The following is a 19721-nucleotide window of genomic DNA, read 5'->3' on the forward strand; positions in this document are numbered from 1 at the left end:
TGGTCTCTCCACCTCATGGCTTGGGGGTGCTTCCCCGGTGGTTTAGCAGTAAAGAATCCGCCTGCACTGCAGGAGACACGGAGGCACAGTTTCAATCCCTGGGTCAGGAAGATCCACTGGAGGAGAAAATGGCAACCCACTCCAGTATTCTTGCCTGGAGAATCCCACCGACAGAGGAGCCTGGTGGGCTACATTCCATAGGGTCACAAAGTCCAAAAGGTCGCAGAATTTCCCCCACCAGGGATCAAAGTCATACCCCCTGCAGTGGAAGTGCAGAGTCTTACCCAGTGGACCACCCTGGAAGTCCCTCTTTTACTTTATTTTTTTTTAAAGACAACAAAATGTGGCCAGTGGGAACTGACATTCCTACAAGAAAACACTTGGGAGTCAAGAGCCTTTGTCTCCTTCAAGCTGGGCACGTGCTCCCCTATCACCGAACCTCCAGTGACCCACTACATTCGTTTCTGACCCACTTGGCCCTTGGATACATTAAGATACCGACCCTTTTCACAATTGCGAAATGACAGATCAGCGTGTGTTACAGCATACCAGAATGAGTCTTGGGTGACACTTTACAATTCAAAGTAAAGATGTTTCTCTTACAGAGCATTGGGCAGATTACTTTTTTTTTTTTTAATGAATCTTTCATGATCCCATAAAGGAGTCTCTGTTGTGTCCCCATTACACGCCTGTGCAGGCATGTTTTAATACTTTCACAACGTTACATGGTATACCTCCATCTTCCAAAATGTCATACTTAAAGTCACTCCCCACCTGTCTCTCAGGCCCCAGGCAAAAAAAGACAAAATGAGTAAATGATATGGAACAGTCATCTTCCTCCCCTTTCCGCACTAGAAAGCAGATGAAACGTTGCCTTATAGACTATGCACGGAAAATACACACATAAAGAAATAGGGCAATGACGGCAAAGCGGTCTAGAAATTAGATCATGGGCAAAGGTGCTGAAAGATTTTTCTCTTAAGAAACTCCTCAGCAGAACATTCACTTCCCTGGGACTGATTCTCTACTGCTTAATAAAGACCTTTGAGATGATTGCTTAAATAATCCAGGAGCAATTGGTATTCATTTCTAGCTTTTTTTCAGCAGTAGACTGTTCATCTGAGCAAACAACACTTGTATTTGTATAAAAATACGGCCACCAATCTTGTCAAATACATTTTTTTCATATAGTACCAGACCTGGCTAGCTATTTCTGATAGTGTGATGTTTAATCAATGTGCTGACTTTGGTCAAAGAGATGGATGTTTCCCAAAGAGGCCTCAGTACTTCAAAAGAGTAAATACCAGAGGAAGAATGTTGAGGAATGCTGACATGGTACGATATCAACAAAGAAAGTGTAAACATCGGAAAGGAAGCTCCCTTCTCCCAAGTTCATTTAACCCAACTGTCATCTAACATACTCAAAAGGGCACTTACCGGATGAGATACACAACGTGAAAGAAGAAAAGGAATTGAAATTCACAATAGCCACCTCTTGGAAAGAGATTTCAAAGATCAACCATCAAACCAACCTGTGTTTTTAAGTTTGTCCTTTAATGGTTCGGAGCTCATCTTCCTTAGCAAGAACATCAATACGAAAACTGTCAAGGAAACTATCAAGCTCAGGCCCAAACAGGTCCAGAGAAATGTATTTGTTCCTTTCACTGAATCAAAAGAACGTCAGAGAGAGAATGAACTTGATAACATAATATTCACATCAGGTAAAGGTTATTTGCCATCCACTTCCCCTAATTCCTCAGCTTTGACTTTTAAATTCTAAGTTAATACTTAATTAGGAGAGATGATAAAAATCTATGTTGCTAAGATTGCAGAATAAAATAGAGTTGAGTTCTGAAAAAGTATCCATTCCTGTTGGCATTTAAATGATTGCCTTATTTTCTTTCTCTTTTTGATTCAGAAAATCTCACCACCTTCCCCATAATGTTTCTTCTTTGAATGAACAGTCAACTCCAGTAATTTTGGGCTTCCCTGGGGGCTCAGACGGTAAAGAATCCGCCTGCAACATGGGAGACCTGGGTTGGGGAGATTCCCATGGAGGAAGGCATGGCAACCCACTCCAGTATTCTTGCCTGGAGAATCCCCATGGATAGAGGAGCCTGCTGGGTTACAGTCCATAGTGTCACAAAGGGTCAGACACAGCAAGCACACACACAAACACACACACACAGCAAATACTTCACACCAGTGAGTAATCATTCAAACAGGATTACTTACTTGTGTTACAATAATGCTGACATATTACAGGAGGGGTATTAGGGCATCGAAGTTGACACGATATGCAAGAATTCAGCAATCTGTCAAAATATTCATTTGGGGAGCACCGCTGAGCCATCTGGAACTGGATCACAAAAAGAAACAAGGAAACCGCTGAAAGAACAGCATGGAAGGACAAGTAAACTCTTGTTGAGAATTCCCCAGCAAATGTAGTGACGACAGCCAGAATGTCGAGGAAAAAACAGAACTTCACATTGATGACTTGGTTCTTAAGGGGGCTGACTCTTTGTACTGTGGCTAAGGATTTGAATACCAACACTAATTCCAGTTTCTAAGTTTGAGGCTTGAGTTAAGTAAGAGAGGGGATATATGCAGCAAGAGCAAACCATACTTGAAACAGAAACTGCTTATTTATAGAGGAAATTTCCCAGGCAGGTGACAAGTGTGGCATTGTCAACAAGCCTGAGGCATCAAGCAGAAGGCTCAGTAACCATTTCTGGAGCATCTGTTCTGTGAGCTGTGCTGTGTGATGGGCCCCAAGGAGAGAGATAAGACAAGGTCTGAGCCACTGAAGAACTTAAAATCTAACAGAGGAGACAGTGTGCATGTGTGTTTAGTCACTCAGTCGTGTCACACTCTTTGCGACCCTTTGGACTGGAGCCCACCAGGCTCCTCTGTCCATAGGATTTTTCAGGCAAGAATACTGGAGTGGGTTGCCATTTCTTAGAGGAGATAGAAATGCACTCAAATAACCACAAAGTATAGTGGGAAGAGAGAATGTGAGAGGGGGAGACTTCCCTGGTAATCCAGTGACTAAGACTCCATGTGCCCAATGCAGGGGGCCCGGGTTCGATCTCTGGTCAGGGAACTAGATCCCACCTGCTGCAACCGAGCATTCACTTGCTGCAACTAAAGATTCTGCTGAAACTAAGACCGTGAAGCCAAACGAACAACTTTTTTTTTTTTAAGAAAAAATGGGTATGAAGCACAACTACCAAGTTTTAAACCTAGGAAGAATCCCAGAATTCCGACAAATAGAGACTTCTAGGGTAAAAGAGGCAACTTCTATTTTTACTTCTAGGGTAAAATAGGTTAAAAAAAAAAAAAGAGGTAGGTAAAAGAGGGCTAGAGGAAGACATATTTGGGACATAATAATAATATATGACTATTAATATAATGCTTTCAAATTGTGGTGCTGGAGAAGACTCTCAAGAGTTCCTTGGACAGCATGGAAATCAAACCAGTCAATCCTGAAAGAAATCAACACTGAATACTCATTGGAAGGACTGATGCTGAAGCCGAAGCTCCAGTACTTTGGCCATCTGATGTGAAGAGCCGACTCATTGGAAAAGACCCTGATGCTGGGAAAGACTGAGGGCAGGAGAAGAAGGGGGTGGCAAAAGATGAGATGGTTGGATAGTATCACCGACTCAATGGAGATAAATTTGAGCAAACTCTGGGAGATAGTGAAGGACAGGGAAGCCTGGTGTGCTCCAGTCCACGGGGTCAAAAAGAGTCGGACATGACTTAGCGCCTGAACAACAACAATAAACTAACATAATATTATAACATATGTCTATGTTATGTCTATATTCCACTGTTGAACATCTATCCAATGTCTATGTTCCACTGTTGAAAACTTTGAAAAAACAGGTGGGCATATAGCAAAATTACCCATAGTCGTAGCATACAGAAACAGTCACCGTTAATATTGGGGTGTATAAAGCAGCATTTGCAAACAGGCCCACCAGTGTGTTATTTGTCTGTTTTCACTTTCTATTGGAGTATAGTTGATTTATGATGTTGTATTATACAAAGTGATTCAGTTATACATATACTCATACCTATTCTTTTCCATACTCTTTTCCCATATGGGTTATAACAGAGTCGAGTCCCCCATGCTATTGCCAATGTGTTCTGTTTAGCCAATTAGTGATATAGATCTTTCTGGAAGGATTTCTGTAGGTGGCCAGATTGATCGATTGATTCATGTAGCACATTCTTCCTTTTACATAAATGGAATCACATGTGTTTGCATTTAACCATACTGAGAGATACCCATATGGAAATGTCTAAAGAACTCAATCAGAAATACAGGACTCAAGTAAACTGCAAGGACAGGAAAAATCTCAGATTAAGGACAGCGCCTATCTCTAGAGGGCAGAAAGGGGGCAAAAGAGGCTTCACCTATATTGGTCACATTTTATTAAGCTGAATGGTAGACAAATTGACAGTTTCTATGTTATTCTTTTGTTTTATTTTGGTTATTCTTTACACTTTTTGATATGAAAACAATGATAAAATAAAATGCAAGAATTAAAAAGAACACACCTTTTTTTTTTTTTTTTTTTTAATGAAGGGCTTGAAGCCTAGAGGAAAGTTTGAACTTAGATTGATCAAAATCTCACATTCCTCCAGAGGTGAGGTCAACGGGTGTGCCAGCCTGGGTGGGACAACCAAGAGCTGAAAGGGCTGGCCCAGCAGGTCCTACGCCCTCAGACTCCTGCCAAACGGTGACCCTGGGAGACAGGAAAGGACACAGGAAAAGCATGATTAGAGATAGGCCAGGACAAAGGTTATCTCTCCTATCAGCTGAGCAAGGAGAGTTTCAGAGAAGGATAGGAAATGGGATCAAATTCTGTGGAAAAGTCAGAGTTGATGCAGTAGGGAAGGGGTCACTGGTGGCCTTTGAGTCGGTCAGTCGGTATATTGAGGGTACTTAAGGAGCAGAGAGAAAGAGGAAGTGGCTAAACTAGGCCATGCTGGGGAAGTCTGGTGGAAAGCACTGCTGTTTCTGACAGATGTACTGGCTCAGGTGCCTGAAGTACTATGCAGAAAGATGTTCACTGCAGCATCATTTGTAGTCACACGAGCCTGTCCGTCATGGGGAACCTCACAGTAGAATACTATGCAACCATGCAAAGAATTCAACACTATGCAAAGAATGAAACCAATGCCCTCTGATGTGAACAGTACATCACTAAGTGGAAAATGCAAAGTAATGAAGAGTGTGTTTTCAAATCTTGTTTGTTGTGTTTACAAATAAAATACGTAATATTTTTAAAAGTAAAATTTAAAAAGACAAACAAAAAAATAAAATAAAATATGTAGGGTCTGCTGCTGCTAAGTCACTTCAGTCGTGTCTGACCCTGTGCGACCCCATATACAGCAGCCTACCAGGCTCCCCTGTCCCTGGGATTCTCCAGGCAAGAACACTGGAGTGGGCTGCCATTTCCTTCTCCAATGCATGAAAGTGAAAAGTGAAAGTGAAGTCACTCAGTCCAGTTCGACTCCTAGCAACCCCATGGACTGCAGCCTACCAGGCTCCTCCGTCCATGGGATTTGCCAGGCAAGAGTACTGGAGTGGGGTGCCATTGCCTTCTCCATGTAGGGTCTATACAGAGATATAAACATACCCTACATCCAAAAAGATGCTCAGGAGACAGTAATCATTGCCTCTGGCAAGACACAAAAAGTCCAGGGTGGAAAAACAAATTTACTTTTCACTGAAAAATTTTGGTACTGTGTGAATAATTATTTTTAATAGTAATGATTATTTTTTCAATAGAATTATTTTTTTAAAGAGTGCTCTATTAGTCCATTCAGGCTACTATAAAAAATACCATAGACTGGATGGCTTATGAACAACAGAACTATATTTCTCCCAACTCTGAAGGCTGGGCACTCCAAGATAAAGGTGTCAGCAGATTTGGTGTCTGGTGAGAGCCCACACACAGCGAGCTGTCTTCTCACTAATTCTGCCTATGGTAGCTGAGGAGCTTGGAGGAGGGAAAAGAGTAGAGTAAAAGGAAAGTTACCCAAAGATGAAGATCATAGTCTAAAGGGGAAAGAATAAAGATTAAAGATGTCAGACCAGGATGGGCAGAGTCTGAGACAGTGTGAGGGCCAAAGCACCCTCACTGGGATTCACAAGCGATGAAGGCCTCCAGGGGTTGTTCTTTTTCTCTTTTTAAGTATTTATTTACCACTGACTCTATGGACATGAATTTGAGCCAACTCTGGGAGACAGTGAAGGACAGGGAAGGAAGCCTGGCGTGCTGCAGTCCAGGGGCTCACAAAGAGTCTGGCAGGACTTGGCAGTTGAACAACAACGATAATTTATTTACTCGGCTGCACCAAGTCTTAGTTGCAGCACACGGGATCTTTTCTAGTTGCGCCACACACTCTTAGTTGCCACATGTGGGATCTAGTTCCCTGACCAGGGATTGAACCTGTGTCCCCTGCATTGGGAGCACAGAGTCTTTGCCCCTGAACTGCCAGGGAAGTCCCTGCAGAGATTGTTCTTAATCCCTTGTAGGCCTCAAGCATCCTGGAGAAGCCCAAGAATGGCTCCATCCTCAGAGAGGTCATGGCAATCGCCTCCTGACCTGTTGCCAAGCATCTCAGATGCGCTAGGTGGACTCCTGGGAACCAGGCTGGGGATCTTCATCTTAGCGCACACTCTTTCCCCAAAAGCATCTTTCTCCAAGTCATTTCAAGCTTGAACCAGAGAGAGCAGAACTTGCAGCTGTATCCCATCAGTGGATGGGCAGCCCAGAGAGGAGGGTAATGCCAGCCTGCTGAGGCTCCCCAGGCAAGCTCTGGTCCCTCCCCTTCCCCACGTTTGCTATTCAGCTTGCTCTGACTTTGTGGGGGAAACCCGTGATCCTTCCAATAAAGCTCCTTTTTGGCTTATGTTAGCCAGAGAGCCAGAGTCAGTTTGGGTTGATTGCTAATAATCCAAACATAAAATCCTTAACCATATTCACCCATTCTTAACTGATTCCTCCACTCTTGCCTGAAATGTCCAGAACAGACACCTACTGAGGTAAGCTGTGCCTTCCCCTTTGCTCCTCAGGATAAGGGGGACTAGTATAACATCTCCCAATTGCAAGGAAAATTCCACTCAATTAAAAGATCCTTTTCCCAAATTACTAAACAACTAGCAAGTTTTCACAGCAGAACATGTGAATTCTGGCATCTTTGGGTCAGCTGATTCTCCTCCATGACAGCAAAGGCAATGGGGAAACATAGGAGACAGAGATAAGGGATTGGGAGATGTTATGTTAGTCAGGACTCTTCCCATAGAAATGATATAAAAACTTAAGTTCAAAAAGAATGTACTAGTATTATAGCTGAAAAGTATAGTAGAATCAGCTATAGTAGCTGAAGTTTCTCTCTGTCAGTTGCCTCATCAATGCCATCTTCTGAGTCTTGGCTCCATTCCTAAATCTTTCCCTCATGGTCACAAGGGAGCTGCAGCACTTCCAGCCCTCACACACTCATGCCTTCTAAACCCTCCTTACTCGTCTCTTCTGTTCCCATGATATTAAATATTTTACCTTCCAAATCTGTATATTCAACTCCAGCCCTGACCCTGAAATCCAGACCCATCTACCAACTGCCTACTTGATACATCCATTTCAAAGTTTAAGAAGTATCTCAAACTTTACTAATGTGCATTTGGGTGGACTTCCCTGGTGGTCCAGTGGCTAAGACTCTGTGTTCCTAATGCAGGGGGCCCAGGTTTGATCCCTGGTCGGGGAACAAGATCCCACATGTTGCAACAACAAGTGAAGATGCAGTGTGCTGCAACTGAGACCCGGCACAGCCAAACAAACACATATTTTTTTTAAAGAGGTATCTCAAACTTTATTAAAGTGCTGGATTCTTCAAAAGAGGGAGGGGGCGCGTATGCTGCCTTTTCAAACCTACGTGGTCACTGAATCCCTTTTTTGAAGGATCATCTATGAAAATTTAGGAATAAACGTTTTGTGAACATGATTTGGGAAAAGTCAAGCCCGATTATCTCTACAATTCTCTCTAGTCCACAAAGACTGTGATTTGGTGGTTTAGCAAAATAATAAAACAGAAGTAAATAGCATGTTTTAACAATAAGGATTTTTTTTTAAGTTTCCTGAAAAAGTCTGTAGATGTAATAACATCACCAAAAGAGTGCTGGGTCTGACCTCACTTTACACAGAGAAAACAGGGAGGAAAACCAATCCCTGAGTCGGTATCAAGCTTCAGCAGTCACTCAACGCTCTAAAGAAGCGACAAGACGCTGCCTCAAACTCCAAAGCCATTAGCGTGTTATGTTAAGTATAACTGACTAGTATAACAGCCCCCAATTGCAAGGAAAATCCACTCAATTAAAAGATCCTTTTCCCAAGTTACTAAACGACTAGCAAGTTTTCACAGCAGAACACGCTGACCTTTGGCTCTTAACTCCAAACCAACAGTACACAAGTTTTTCCAAGGGTTTTAGTAGGTTTCTCTAGACTTATGTTTGTCAGGGTTCCCCAGGGAAACAGAATGACCAGGAGAGAAAGAGATTTACTATAAGAAATTGGTTCACAAAAGGAGGCTGAAAAGTCCTAAGATATGCAGTTGGCAAGCTGGGGACCCAGGAAAATCAACAGTGATGGTGTCGTTTCAGTCTGAGTTTAAAGTTCCAGCTCAAGAACCAGCAGGCTCCAGACCCAAAAAAAGCTGATGTTTCAGCTTGAGTCCAAAGGCAGGAAAAGACTGGGGTCCCAGCTCAGCAGGCAGGCAGACCTTCAACTCTTTGGACGAGGGCAATCTGCTTAACTCAGTATACTCATTCAGACGCTGTGCCGTGCTAAGTTGCTTCAGTCATGTCCGACTCTTTGCAACCCCATGGACTGTAGCCCACCAGGCTCCTCTGTCCATGGGATTTCTCAGGCAAGAATACTGGAGTGGGTAGCCATTCCCTTCTCCAAGGGATCTTCCTGACCCAGGGATTGAACCTGAGTCTCCCGCATTACAAACAGATTCTTTATCGTCTGAGCCACCAGGGAAGCCCCATTTGGATGTTAATAAATCCAAAAACACCCACACAGACCCACCCAGAATAACGTTTGACCAAGTATCTGGGCAACCCTTGGCCCTTCAAACCGACGCACAAAATTCACCATCACAAGGCCCTGGACAAGGGACTTTGTTGGTGGTCCAGTGGCTAAGACTCCATGCACCCAATTCAGGGGGCCCAGGGTTCACCCCCTGGTCAGACAACTAGACCCCACATGCTGCAACTAAAAGACCCTGAATGCTGCAAGTAAGACCTGGCACAGCCAAAATAAATAAATAATACATATTTTAAAAAACAAAAATCAAGGCCTTTCATTAGGGGAAACACACAGACTGAAACTGCCCACTCTGACCAGGCACCATAGTATCCATTTCCGTGAGTTATTTTACGACAGGAGGTCCTGGTAAGGAACATGGAACTAATAAGCCGCCACCAACCAGATGAGTTTGGGAAAGCACAAAAGGAGACGCTATGTGTCTTACCCCTCTCAGAATCCTTTCTGTTGTAACCCATCTTGGCTGAGCAAGGCATACGCCACCAGGAAAGACCCTGAGTCAGAGTGATTTGCCAAAGACAACCCAGAAACTAATCCCATCACCATACTGCAGACTGCAAGCCATGTGGCCCAGGAGTTCTCCTGGGTTCCCTGACCCTCCTGCTCTCCACCCAGGGAGCCCCTTCCCAATAAAGTCTCTTGCTTTTTCAGCACGTGTGTCTCCTTGGCCAATTCATTTCTAAGTGTTAGACAAGAGCCTGCTCTCAGGCCCTGGTAGGGGTCCCCCTTCCAGCAACACCTTGACTGCACACCCAGTCCTTGCCTTCTGTTGACCACCTTGAGTAACCTCTGTGCTCTGTCGTCCTATGTCCCCCAGGTTTCTCTGAGAGCTGTGTCTCCCAGCACCCCCACACGGTTCCAGGGCAGAGTTGACCCACAGAGGAGCATGCATGAGACTGGGAAAGAGCATAGGAAGTGGCAGCTTTCTATTCTCCAAAGGATATCATTGTCACATGCAGTGATGGATGGTGACAAGGACGCCTCATGGGTTCAGGCACATCCTCATTCTCCTTTGCTTTGCATTTAGCTCTTCTTCCCACCTGACGCCCTGCTGACCAACAGTGGCCCTAGCCCCACCATTTTGCCATCAGCTTACCTGTTGATTCACAGAGGCGGGGGCCGCACGGAGGCAACCTAAACAAATCTCACAAGCTCCCTCTCAGCACCATGTTAGCAACTGGACGTTCCTGACTCCTCAGATCAACTGGTCAGTGATCCCTCTGGTCTTCAGCTCCCCAGCTCCCTCCACAACTATGGAAGGTCTGATTTCTACAATACGTCCCAGCTGCTCTACTACTCACGGCGGCTCAGCGCCCATGAGCATCCCTGACTGACATACCTCTATTCTTGCTGTTGGAACATCCACCAGGGACTTCCCTGGTGGTCCAGTGGTTAAGAATCCTCCTTCCAGTGTGGGAGATGCGGGTTGGATCCTTGGTCAGGGAATTCAGATTCCACGTGCTGCGGGGTCTGAGTGTTCTGGAGCTCAGAAGATGTGCCTGAACCCATGAGGCGTCCTTGTCACCATCCATCACTGCATGTGACAATGATATCCTTTGGAGAATAGGAAGCTGCCACTTCCTATGCTCTTTCCCAGTCTCCCAGCTGCAGTGAAAGACTGTGCTGCAACTACGACCTGACACAGCCAAATGAATAAATAAATGTTTTAAAAGAGAGATTCTCTCAGAACTGTCCAGAATCCTGCCTGCACAGTGGCACATTATGATTAAGGCACAAGCTTTGGAGCCAGAAAAATCTGAAGCCGAGCCCCACCACAATGTGTGACCTTGGGCAAGTAGCTTAACCTCTCTGAGCCTCAAATTCCTTATCTATAGAAACGTCCTTGATAATATATCAACTTTGTGGAACTGCTGCAAAGATTAAGAAAGATGATTTCTAGAACACTTGAGTTTACGTGCAAAAAATTTATGAGCACAGTTTCAAGCCCAGAGTAAGTGCTCAGCAAATTTTAGTGATTTTGTTATTATTAAAAAGAAGCCCAGAGCTAATCAACTTCTGGGAAGGTTGTTAAGTCCCAAGGCTGGCTAGAGCAGTATAACCAGGAGGAGACCCCATATAAATGTTGCTGTTGTTCAGTTGCTAAGTTGTGTCCAACTCTTTGCGACCCCATGGACTGCAGCACACCAGGCTTCTCTGTCCCTCACTATCTCCCAGAGTTGGCTCAAACTCATGTCCATTTTGTCAGTGATGCCATCCAACCATCTCATCCTCAGTTGCCCCCTTCTCCTCTTGCCCTCAATTTTTCCTAGCATCAGGGTCTTACCCAATGAGTCAGCTCTTCACATCAGGTGGCCAAAGTATTTCAGCTTCAGCTTCAGCATCAGTCCTTCCAATGAATATTCAGGGTTGATTTCTTTTAGGACCGACTGGTTTGATCTCCTTGCTATCCAATGGGATTCCCCAAAACTAAAGCCAGGAAAACAATATCATTCATGAATTGCTGAAATTTCAAATAAATCAATTAATTTATTAAAAAATAATAAATGCTAGAATTTCAAAGGCTGATGAAGCAAAGAGGCACTGCAAGTGTGGAGGACAGAATGTACTTGAGTTTGAGAGATAGGTTAAGGCAAGGGGTTAGTACTAAAGTAATGAGTAGCAAGCAAAAGCAAGAGTTCTTTTTTCTTTTTTAATATTTATTTATTTATTTGTCTGTTCCCAGTCTTAGCTACAGCACATGGGATCTTCAATTTTCCTTACAGCATGTGGGATCTTTATTGCAGCATGTGGAAGCTAATTCTCTGACCAGGGATCAAACCCAGGCTTGCTGCATTGGGAGCACAGAGTCCTAGCCACGGGACCACAAGGAAAGTCCCAAGAACTCTCTTTTTCTGGGATGACTGATGACTCTGCTAGCACAGAGCTAGCATAATAGCCCACAGGAAACCCACAAGTTCAGTCCAAAACCCTTACTTTTTCTTAAAGTAGAAAAACAGCCTCTAGAAATTCAAATATTGTTGCAATACTGTCAAAGGCTCAGTTCAGTTCAGTTCAGTCACTCAGTTGTGTCCGACTCTTTGGGACCCCATGAATCACAGCACACCAGGCCTCCCTATCCATCACCAACTCCTGGAGTTCACTCAGGCTAGATACTTTTAATGTCCTTTACTTTAGTAGATGTACATGGTATTTATTATGACACTTTATTTTGATAATTATTATTTAGTGCATGCTTTTTATTAGAAAAGGTTAGACAGTTCTCATTACAGGATTTGCATTTGTATTAGGTGATCTGGAAGCAGGTTCAAGAAACAAGGCTTAGCTCTGGACTGGATGTTGACAGGTTGAGGGGTTAATTGTATAATCGGGGTATAACTATATATTAGTGAAGTTATTCCAGAAAGACAGAACCAAAAGGATATAGACAGGGCTTCCCTTGTGGTCCAGTGGGTAAGAATCTGTCTGTCAATGCAGGGGACATGAGTTTGACCCCTGGATCAGGAAGATGCTTCGAGGCAGCTATGCCCATGCAACACAACTACTGAGTCTGTGCTCTAATGCCTGAGAGCTGCAACTATTGAGTCCATGAGCCGCAACTAGGAAGCTCGAGTGCCCTAGAGCCGTGCTCTGCAGCAAGAGAAGCCCACGCATCACAATTAGAGAGTGGCCGCCACTCTCCGCAACTAGAGAAAGCCCTCTTGCAGCAATGAAGACCCAGCATAGCCAATAAATACATAAATTTCAAACAGAGATAGACAGACAGGTATTTTAAGGAACTGTCTCATGCAGTTGTGGGGGCTGCAAGTCCAAAATCAAAGGGCAGCCTAACAGGCTAAAAATACAGGGAAGAGTTGATGTTACGGTATTGAGTCCAAAATCCAGAAAGCAAACCAGGCAGTCTGGAAATTCTAGGGTTTCCAAGTTGCAGGCTTGAGGCCAAATTTGTTGGGGGAAGAGCAGACTGAAGTCTTTGCTCTTAAGGCCTTCAACTGATTAGATGAGGCTCACGCCCATTATGGAGGGTAATCTGCTTTATTGAAAGTCCACTGATTTGAATGTTAGTCCACCTAGAAAATATCCTCATGGCAATGTCTAGACTGTGTGACTCTGGCGATCGCTGGAGCTGTGCCCAGTAATACAGTTCTCGCCTAAGCAAAAGCCAGGACTGTACTTTCTATGCCCCACTTTGAAGTCACACATAGATGAATAACTTGTTTTTGAATGTGGGCAGAAGAGACACATGTCACTCGAAGACAGAGGCCAGGGCTTAATTCAACCATGTTCTCTTTTCCTCTGCCACGTTGAATAGCAATGCCCCAGATGTTGACAGCTTCATGAGCCTGGATTCCAATGGGAGGATGACAGAAGCACAGCCCCAGAGGACCCAGGAAGGAAACTGTGATGGGCTGAATGTTTGTACCCCAGATTCATCTTTTGAAGCCCTAATTCCCAATGTGATGGCTTCTGGAGGTGAGGCCTTTGGGAGGTGATGAAGCTTAGATGAGGTCATGAGGGGGGTGGCCATTATGATGAGATTAGTGCCCTTACAAGAAGAGACACCAGGGAACTTTCTTCTTTTTTTAAAAAAAAGTTTTAAACTTTTTATTTTATATTGGAATATAGCAATGAACAATATTGTGATAGGACTTCCCTGGTGGTCCAGTGGTTAAAAATCTGCCCGCCAATGTAGGGGTCACAGGTTCAATCCCTGGTCCAGAAAGATTCCACATACCATGGGACAATTAAGCCCATGGAAGCCACAAGTACTGAAGTGTGCATGCCCTAGAGCCTGTGCTCTGCAACAAGAGAAGCCACCACGAGAAGCCCGCACACCACAACTAGAGAGTAGCCTCTGCTGGCCACAACTAGACAGAAGCCTGCATGCAGAGCAAAGACTCAGGGCAGCCAAGAATAAATTTAAAGAGAAAAATGTTGTGATAGGTTCAGGTGCACAGCAGAGCAACCCAGCCAAACGCATACATGTATCCATTCTCCCCCAAACTCCCCTCCCATCCGGACTGCCACATGACGTTGAGCAGAGTTCCCACCAGAGAACTTGAGCGCTCAAGTGCCACGGAGAAGGCAGCCGGCTGTGAGCCGGGAAGGGAGCTCTCACCAGACACCACACCTGCTGGCATGTGGATCTCGGACTGCCCAGACTTAGAATTTATTTCTAAACAATAGAAATAAATGTCTATTGTTTAATCCACCCAGCCTATGATATTTTGTGATAGCAATGCATGCATCCTGAGACATGTGGCGTGAATGAGACCTGGGTGATGTTCGTTACTGCAGCATGGCCTCGTCTACCCTGACTGATACAGCGTCCAAAGCCACAGTATTATCCATTGGGCTGCACTGCCTCTTCACTACCACTGAAAATTCTTTATGAGCACTAAATATCTCCAGACAAGCTTTTGCTAGTGTTGTGGTTGTGCTGTCGATAAGTTGTGTCCAATCTTTTGCCCCATGCACTATATAGCCCACCAGGCTCCTCTGTCCAAGGGATTTCCCAAGCAAGAATACTGGAATGGGTTGCCATTTCTAACACTGCATCTCCTGTGTCTCCTACATTGGCAGGTGGATTCTTTACCACTGAGCCACCCAGGAAGCCCTTTGCTAGTGTACTGCAGTCCAAAATGAAAGAAACTTCAAAAGAACACAAAACTAACAGGAACAGAAAGGAACAGCAAACATTAAGCCAGAAACACTGTCCCTCTGGCATATATCCATAAATTGCAGATGATCTGGTTTCTTCTTAAACCCGAAACAGAGCCTGGGGGAGGCTGGGCTTGTGCTAAGGAGAGCTGGAGGAGATGGAACAGCTCAGAGCCAGGATCCAATGAAGCCTCAGCACCTCTGCTGGGTAAATCCTGCAATGGCAGAGTCCCATACAAAGGCCTTCTTCCCCCTCTCTCCCTCGTAGTCAGATCAGTCCCAAAGGCCTTCTTCCTCCCTCTCTCCCTCGTACTCAGATCTCTGCATCCCTCAGACACCTGTTTGCTTGTGAACATGAAAAGGCTAATTTGATTTGGGGCCAAGTCTCAAGGTCACCTGCTAGTTTTCCAAGAACATTTCCTTTGAAGACCAGCCTCTCTGAACTCCTGCCTTCTCTAACCTCTTCGGAAATGCCACCTTCTATTAGCTCTTTATAATTTCTCAAAGTGGCTTCATTCTGGTTTTCAGGGGGTCCTGACTGTTTCTAAGACTCATCATGGCAGGGAAGTCTGAATTCTTGTTTTTCAAACCAATGACTTCTCCCCATGACACTTTTTGTCTCCACTGTAAATACCAACACCCACAACATACAGAGCATGCTGACCCAGTGGGGCCTGGGTCATTAGATGACTTGAGAAGCAGAGAAAATTCCTCCCACTCTATAAATACTGACTGAGCGCCCACTTCGTCCTAGGCACTATGTCAGGCACCAGGATACAACGGCGAGTTCATTTTAGATGTGGTTCCTGCCCTAACAGAGTTTACAGGTTAGTGGAGGACACAGGAAAAAAGAAAAAAAAATTTTTTAACTACTTAAAACTGATAAAGTGATATTAAGGGAAAAGCATGGTGCTAAGAGAAAGCCTGAAAAGAGGTGAGTGAGGGCCGAGGGTTCAGTGGAAAGAAACTCAACTGTGAGTTGGAGGCCCTCTGGGAAGCAGTCACCAAAGTGGAATTAGATTGCGACAGGTTTTGAAGCAAAGCACTTGTAAAGAATAGGGCTTCCCAAGTGGTGCTAGTAGCAAAGAATGCCAGTGCAGGAGACATAAAAGATGAGGGTTTGATTCCTGGGTCAGGAAGATCCCCTGGAGGAGGGCATGGCAACCTACTCCAGTATTCTTGCCTGGAGAATCCTGTGGACAGAGGAGCCTGGCGGGCTACACTCCATAGGGTTGCAAGGAGTCAGACACGACTGAAGGGACTTAGCATGCACGCACTTGTGAAGCATACAAGGAGCTAGAGAAGGGGGAAGAAACTTCAGGCCATAATGCAGGTCTGATGCCACTGAAGAAGGCAAGGAAGAGACACTGGGTAGCAAGTGTCTCGGGCTGCAGCCAAGGCCAGGCTGATTGGGGCAGGGGGTGCAGCAGTTCTTGAGCCCAAGCTTCCTATCGAGGAGTCCTGGGTCTCACAGGAATGGGCTCAATGCACTAGTCCTGTGACTGTGCTTGGGCCTGACTGGGAGTCTCGGTGGGAAGCAGTGATGGGCGGTGGCACCTGGGATGGTCAGGAAGGCAGGAGCCCGGCGGCACACCCCTCTGAGGGCCACTGTCATGACTGCCAGTCTCCAGGTGTGTTTGGGAAGCAGCCCTCTATGATTTCCATGGGCCTTTCTTTTATTTTTTTATTTAATTGGAGTAGAGCTGCTTTACAGTGTTGTGTTAGCTTCTGCTGTACCGCAAATTGAATCAGCCGCACGTACACATGTACCCCCCTTCCTTGGATTTCCTTCCCAGTTAGGTGACCACAGAGCCTTGAGGAGAGTTCTCTGTGCTGTACACTAGGTCCTCATCAGTTATCTGCTTTATACATGCACGTGTGCCTGTTCCATCACCCAGTCGTGTCCGACTCTTTGCAACCCCATGGACTGTAGCCTGCCAGGCTCCTCTGTCCATGGGATTTTTCAGGTAAGAACACTGCAGTAGATAGCCATTCCCTTCTCCAGGGGATTGAACTCCCATCTCCTGCATTGCAGGCAGATTCCTTACCACTGAGCCATCTACCTCAGAGGGCTGTTGTAAGGATATTGCAAAACAATCTATATAATACAATTATTACAGGGCCTAGAACATAGGAACCAGTCTCCAAGTGGGCTTATTATACATGTTGTTTGATAAATATTTTAAAAGTTTGAGTAGTTCCATAATATACAACTTCCACATCACTTAGGTGAATATCAGGAACACTGTTACATGATTTTTTCCATGTCACCAATCAATGTTCATCTACAAATATTTAATAATATTTCATGGAGTCTAATAATCTGGACATATTGTATCTCAAAAAGATTAAGAATATCAGTTAACATGCCAAGAATATTATTTATAAATACCCTATTGCTTAAAATACCTTATGACTTCCCTGGTGGCTCAGATGGTAAAGCATCTGCCTACAATGTGGGAGACCTGGGTTCAATCCCTGGGTCAGGAAGATCCTCTGGAGAAGGAAATGGCAGCCCACTCCAGTACTCTTGACTGGAAAATCCATGGACAGAAGAGCCTGGTAGGCTACAGTCCATGAGGTCGCAAAGAGTCGGACACAACTGAGTGACTAAAAACTTATGGCTTAAAAGGGAACGCATTTGAATCAGTTCTAATGTGGTGGATGAACCTAGAGCCTATTATACAGAGTGAAGTCAGAAAGAGAAAGATAAATATCATATATTAAATGGAATCTAGAAAGATGGTACTAATGAATTTGTTTGCAAGGCAGCAATGGATAAACAGACATAGAGAACAGACCTATGGACATGGGAAGAAGGGAAATGAGGGTAAGATGTATGGAGAGAGTAACATGGACACTTACATCACCGTATATAAAATAGATAGCCAATGGGAATTTACTGTGTGTCTCAGGGAACTCAAATGGGGGCTCTGTATCAACCTAGAGGGGTGGGATAGTGAGGGAGCTAGGAGGGAGGTTCACAAGGGAGGGGACATATCTATACCTATGGCTGATTCATATTGATGTTTAACAGAAAACAACAAAATTCTGTAAAGCAATTATCCTTCAATTAAAAAATAAATAACTTAAAAAATAGCCTATGGCTTAGCAAAAGAGATGGCATAATTATTTAACAGTTGTCTCTCCCATTAGGATGTCAAGTTCAACAAAAAATTATCCACCAACCTGGGAATATATCAGACAAAACTATAATTCAAAAAGATACATGTTCATAGCAGCATTACTCACAATAGCCAAGACATGGAAACAACCTAAATGTCTATGCTGCTGCTGCTGCTGCTAAGTTGCTTCAGTCGTGTCTGACTCCGTGCGACCCCATAGACGGCAGCCCACCAGGCTCCCCCGTCCCTGGGATTCTCCAGGCAAGAACACTGGAGTGGGTTGCCATTTCCTTCTCCAATGCATGAAAGTGAAAAGTGAAAGTGAAGTCTCTCAGTCATGTCTGACTCTTCACAACCCTATGGACTGCAGCCTACCAGGCTCCTCCGTCCATGGGATTCTCCAGGCAAGAGTACTGGAGTGGGTTGCCATGGATAGATAAATAAAGGTGTGGTGTGCGTGAGTGCTCAGTCACTCAGCCATTCCGAATCTTTGTGACCTCATGAACCGTAGCCCACCAGTTTCCTCTGTCCATGGAATTCTCTAGGCAAGGATACTGGAGTCGGTAGCAGTTTCCTACTCCAGGGGATATTCCTGACCCAAAGATAAAACCCATGTCTCCTGCATCTCCAGCATTGGCAGGGGGATTCTTTACCACTGGGCCACCTGGGAAGCCAAAGAAGGTGTGATACATATATACAATGGAATACTACTCAGCCATAAAAAAGAATGAAATGTGCCACAATATGAGTGGACCTAGAGATTATCATATTAAGTGAAGTAAATCAGAAAGAGAAAGACAAATACCATATGGTATCACTTATATGTGGAATCCAAAATATGACAAAAATGAACCAGAAACAGAATCATGGAAACAGAGAACTGACAGGTGGTTGCCAAAGAAGGGATTGGAGGAGGGACGGAATGAGAAGTTGGAGTTAGCAGATGTAAGCTTTTATACAGAACGTAAGCTTTTACATAGGATGGGTAAACAGCGAGGTTCTATCGTATAGCACAGAGTTCAGGGTTTCCCAAACATATCTGACCATGGACCCCTTTTCACAGAACATCTATTAACAGAATTGATGTCCTAAGGAACCCATTTCAGGAAATGCTGTTACAGATACATACATCGTAGACTAAAGTGTACAGGCATGTGTGACTAATCGATACACTTCTCCAGCCAACAAATGATTCATTCCCTTTAATGAATCTCAATATTTGGGAGGAAGAGATAAATTTAATGGAAATGTTTACCTATTTGAATGTCTGAAGGCGGCAGTGCCAAAAGTTAGGGATTTTTCAGATATGCCAATAAATTCCTTTCCTTTGAACACACATGAGTTTCTCTTCTGTCTCTTACATTTTTTTAATGTATTTTTAACTTATTTTTTTGGCCATACGGAATGCGGGATGTTATTTCCCTGACCGGGATTGAACCTGAGCCCCCTTCATTGTAAGCACAGAGTCTTAACCACTGGACCACCAGGCAAGTCCCGTCTTGCATTTTAAAGAGTCCTGACCAATACAATGAGCTACTTCTGGCTTTCTCTAATAGACACTCAATCCCATCAACGTGAAAATGCTAGCAACAAGGCTCTTTTTTATTTTATTTTATTTTAGACTGCACTGGGTCTTCGTTGCAGCATCTGGGCTCTTTGTTTCGGCATGCAAGCTTTCTCTGGTTGCCCTGAGGCATGTGGGATCTTAGTTTTCCTGACCAGGGATCAAACCAACGTCCCCTACACTGGAAGGTGGATTCTTTACAGCTGGACCATCAGGAAAGAGCCTCATCAGGCTCTTTAAAACACCATGCTGAATTTAGGAGGGGCATTGCCAACTGTGAAACATTGAAAA

At 44.4% G+C, this 19721-nt stretch overlaps 1 protein-coding gene and 1 non-coding gene across 3 annotated transcripts in view; one reads left to right on the plus strand and one right to left on the minus strand.

The window, feature by feature from the left end:
* Positions 1-19721, minus strand: part of TNFRSF17 (TNF receptor superfamily member 17) — a 138091-nt gene that overhangs the window by 1851 nt on the left and 116519 nt on the right. Inside the window, exons 1-2 of one of the 2 annotated variants that reach the window (XM_006073620.3) lie at positions 2236-3045; positions 1533-1664 (exon numbers count right to left, since the gene is read on the minus strand). The exons of the other annotated variant lie outside the window; for it this stretch is intronic. Of the exons in view, the coding sequence (XP_006073682.3) occupies positions 1533-1664; positions 2236-2353 (250 nt within the window). The 5' untranslated portion in view covers positions 2354-3045. Of the gene's footprint in view, positions 1-1532; positions 1665-2235; positions 3046-19721 lie in introns of those variants that run through there. 2 annotated transcript variants of the gene reach the window in all.
* On the plus strand, positions 7710-7782 carry TRNAR-CCU. Its single transcript has one exon. It is a non-coding gene; the product is annotated as a tRNA-Arg (tRNA).

This window comes from Bubalus bubalis, chromosome 24, assembly GCF_019923935.1.
Source record: "Bubalus bubalis isolate 160015118507 breed Murrah chromosome 24, NDDB_SH_1, whole genome shotgun sequence".
In the NCBI taxonomy this organism is placed as follows: Eukaryota; Metazoa; Chordata; class Mammalia; order Artiodactyla; family Bovidae; genus Bubalus; species Bubalus bubalis.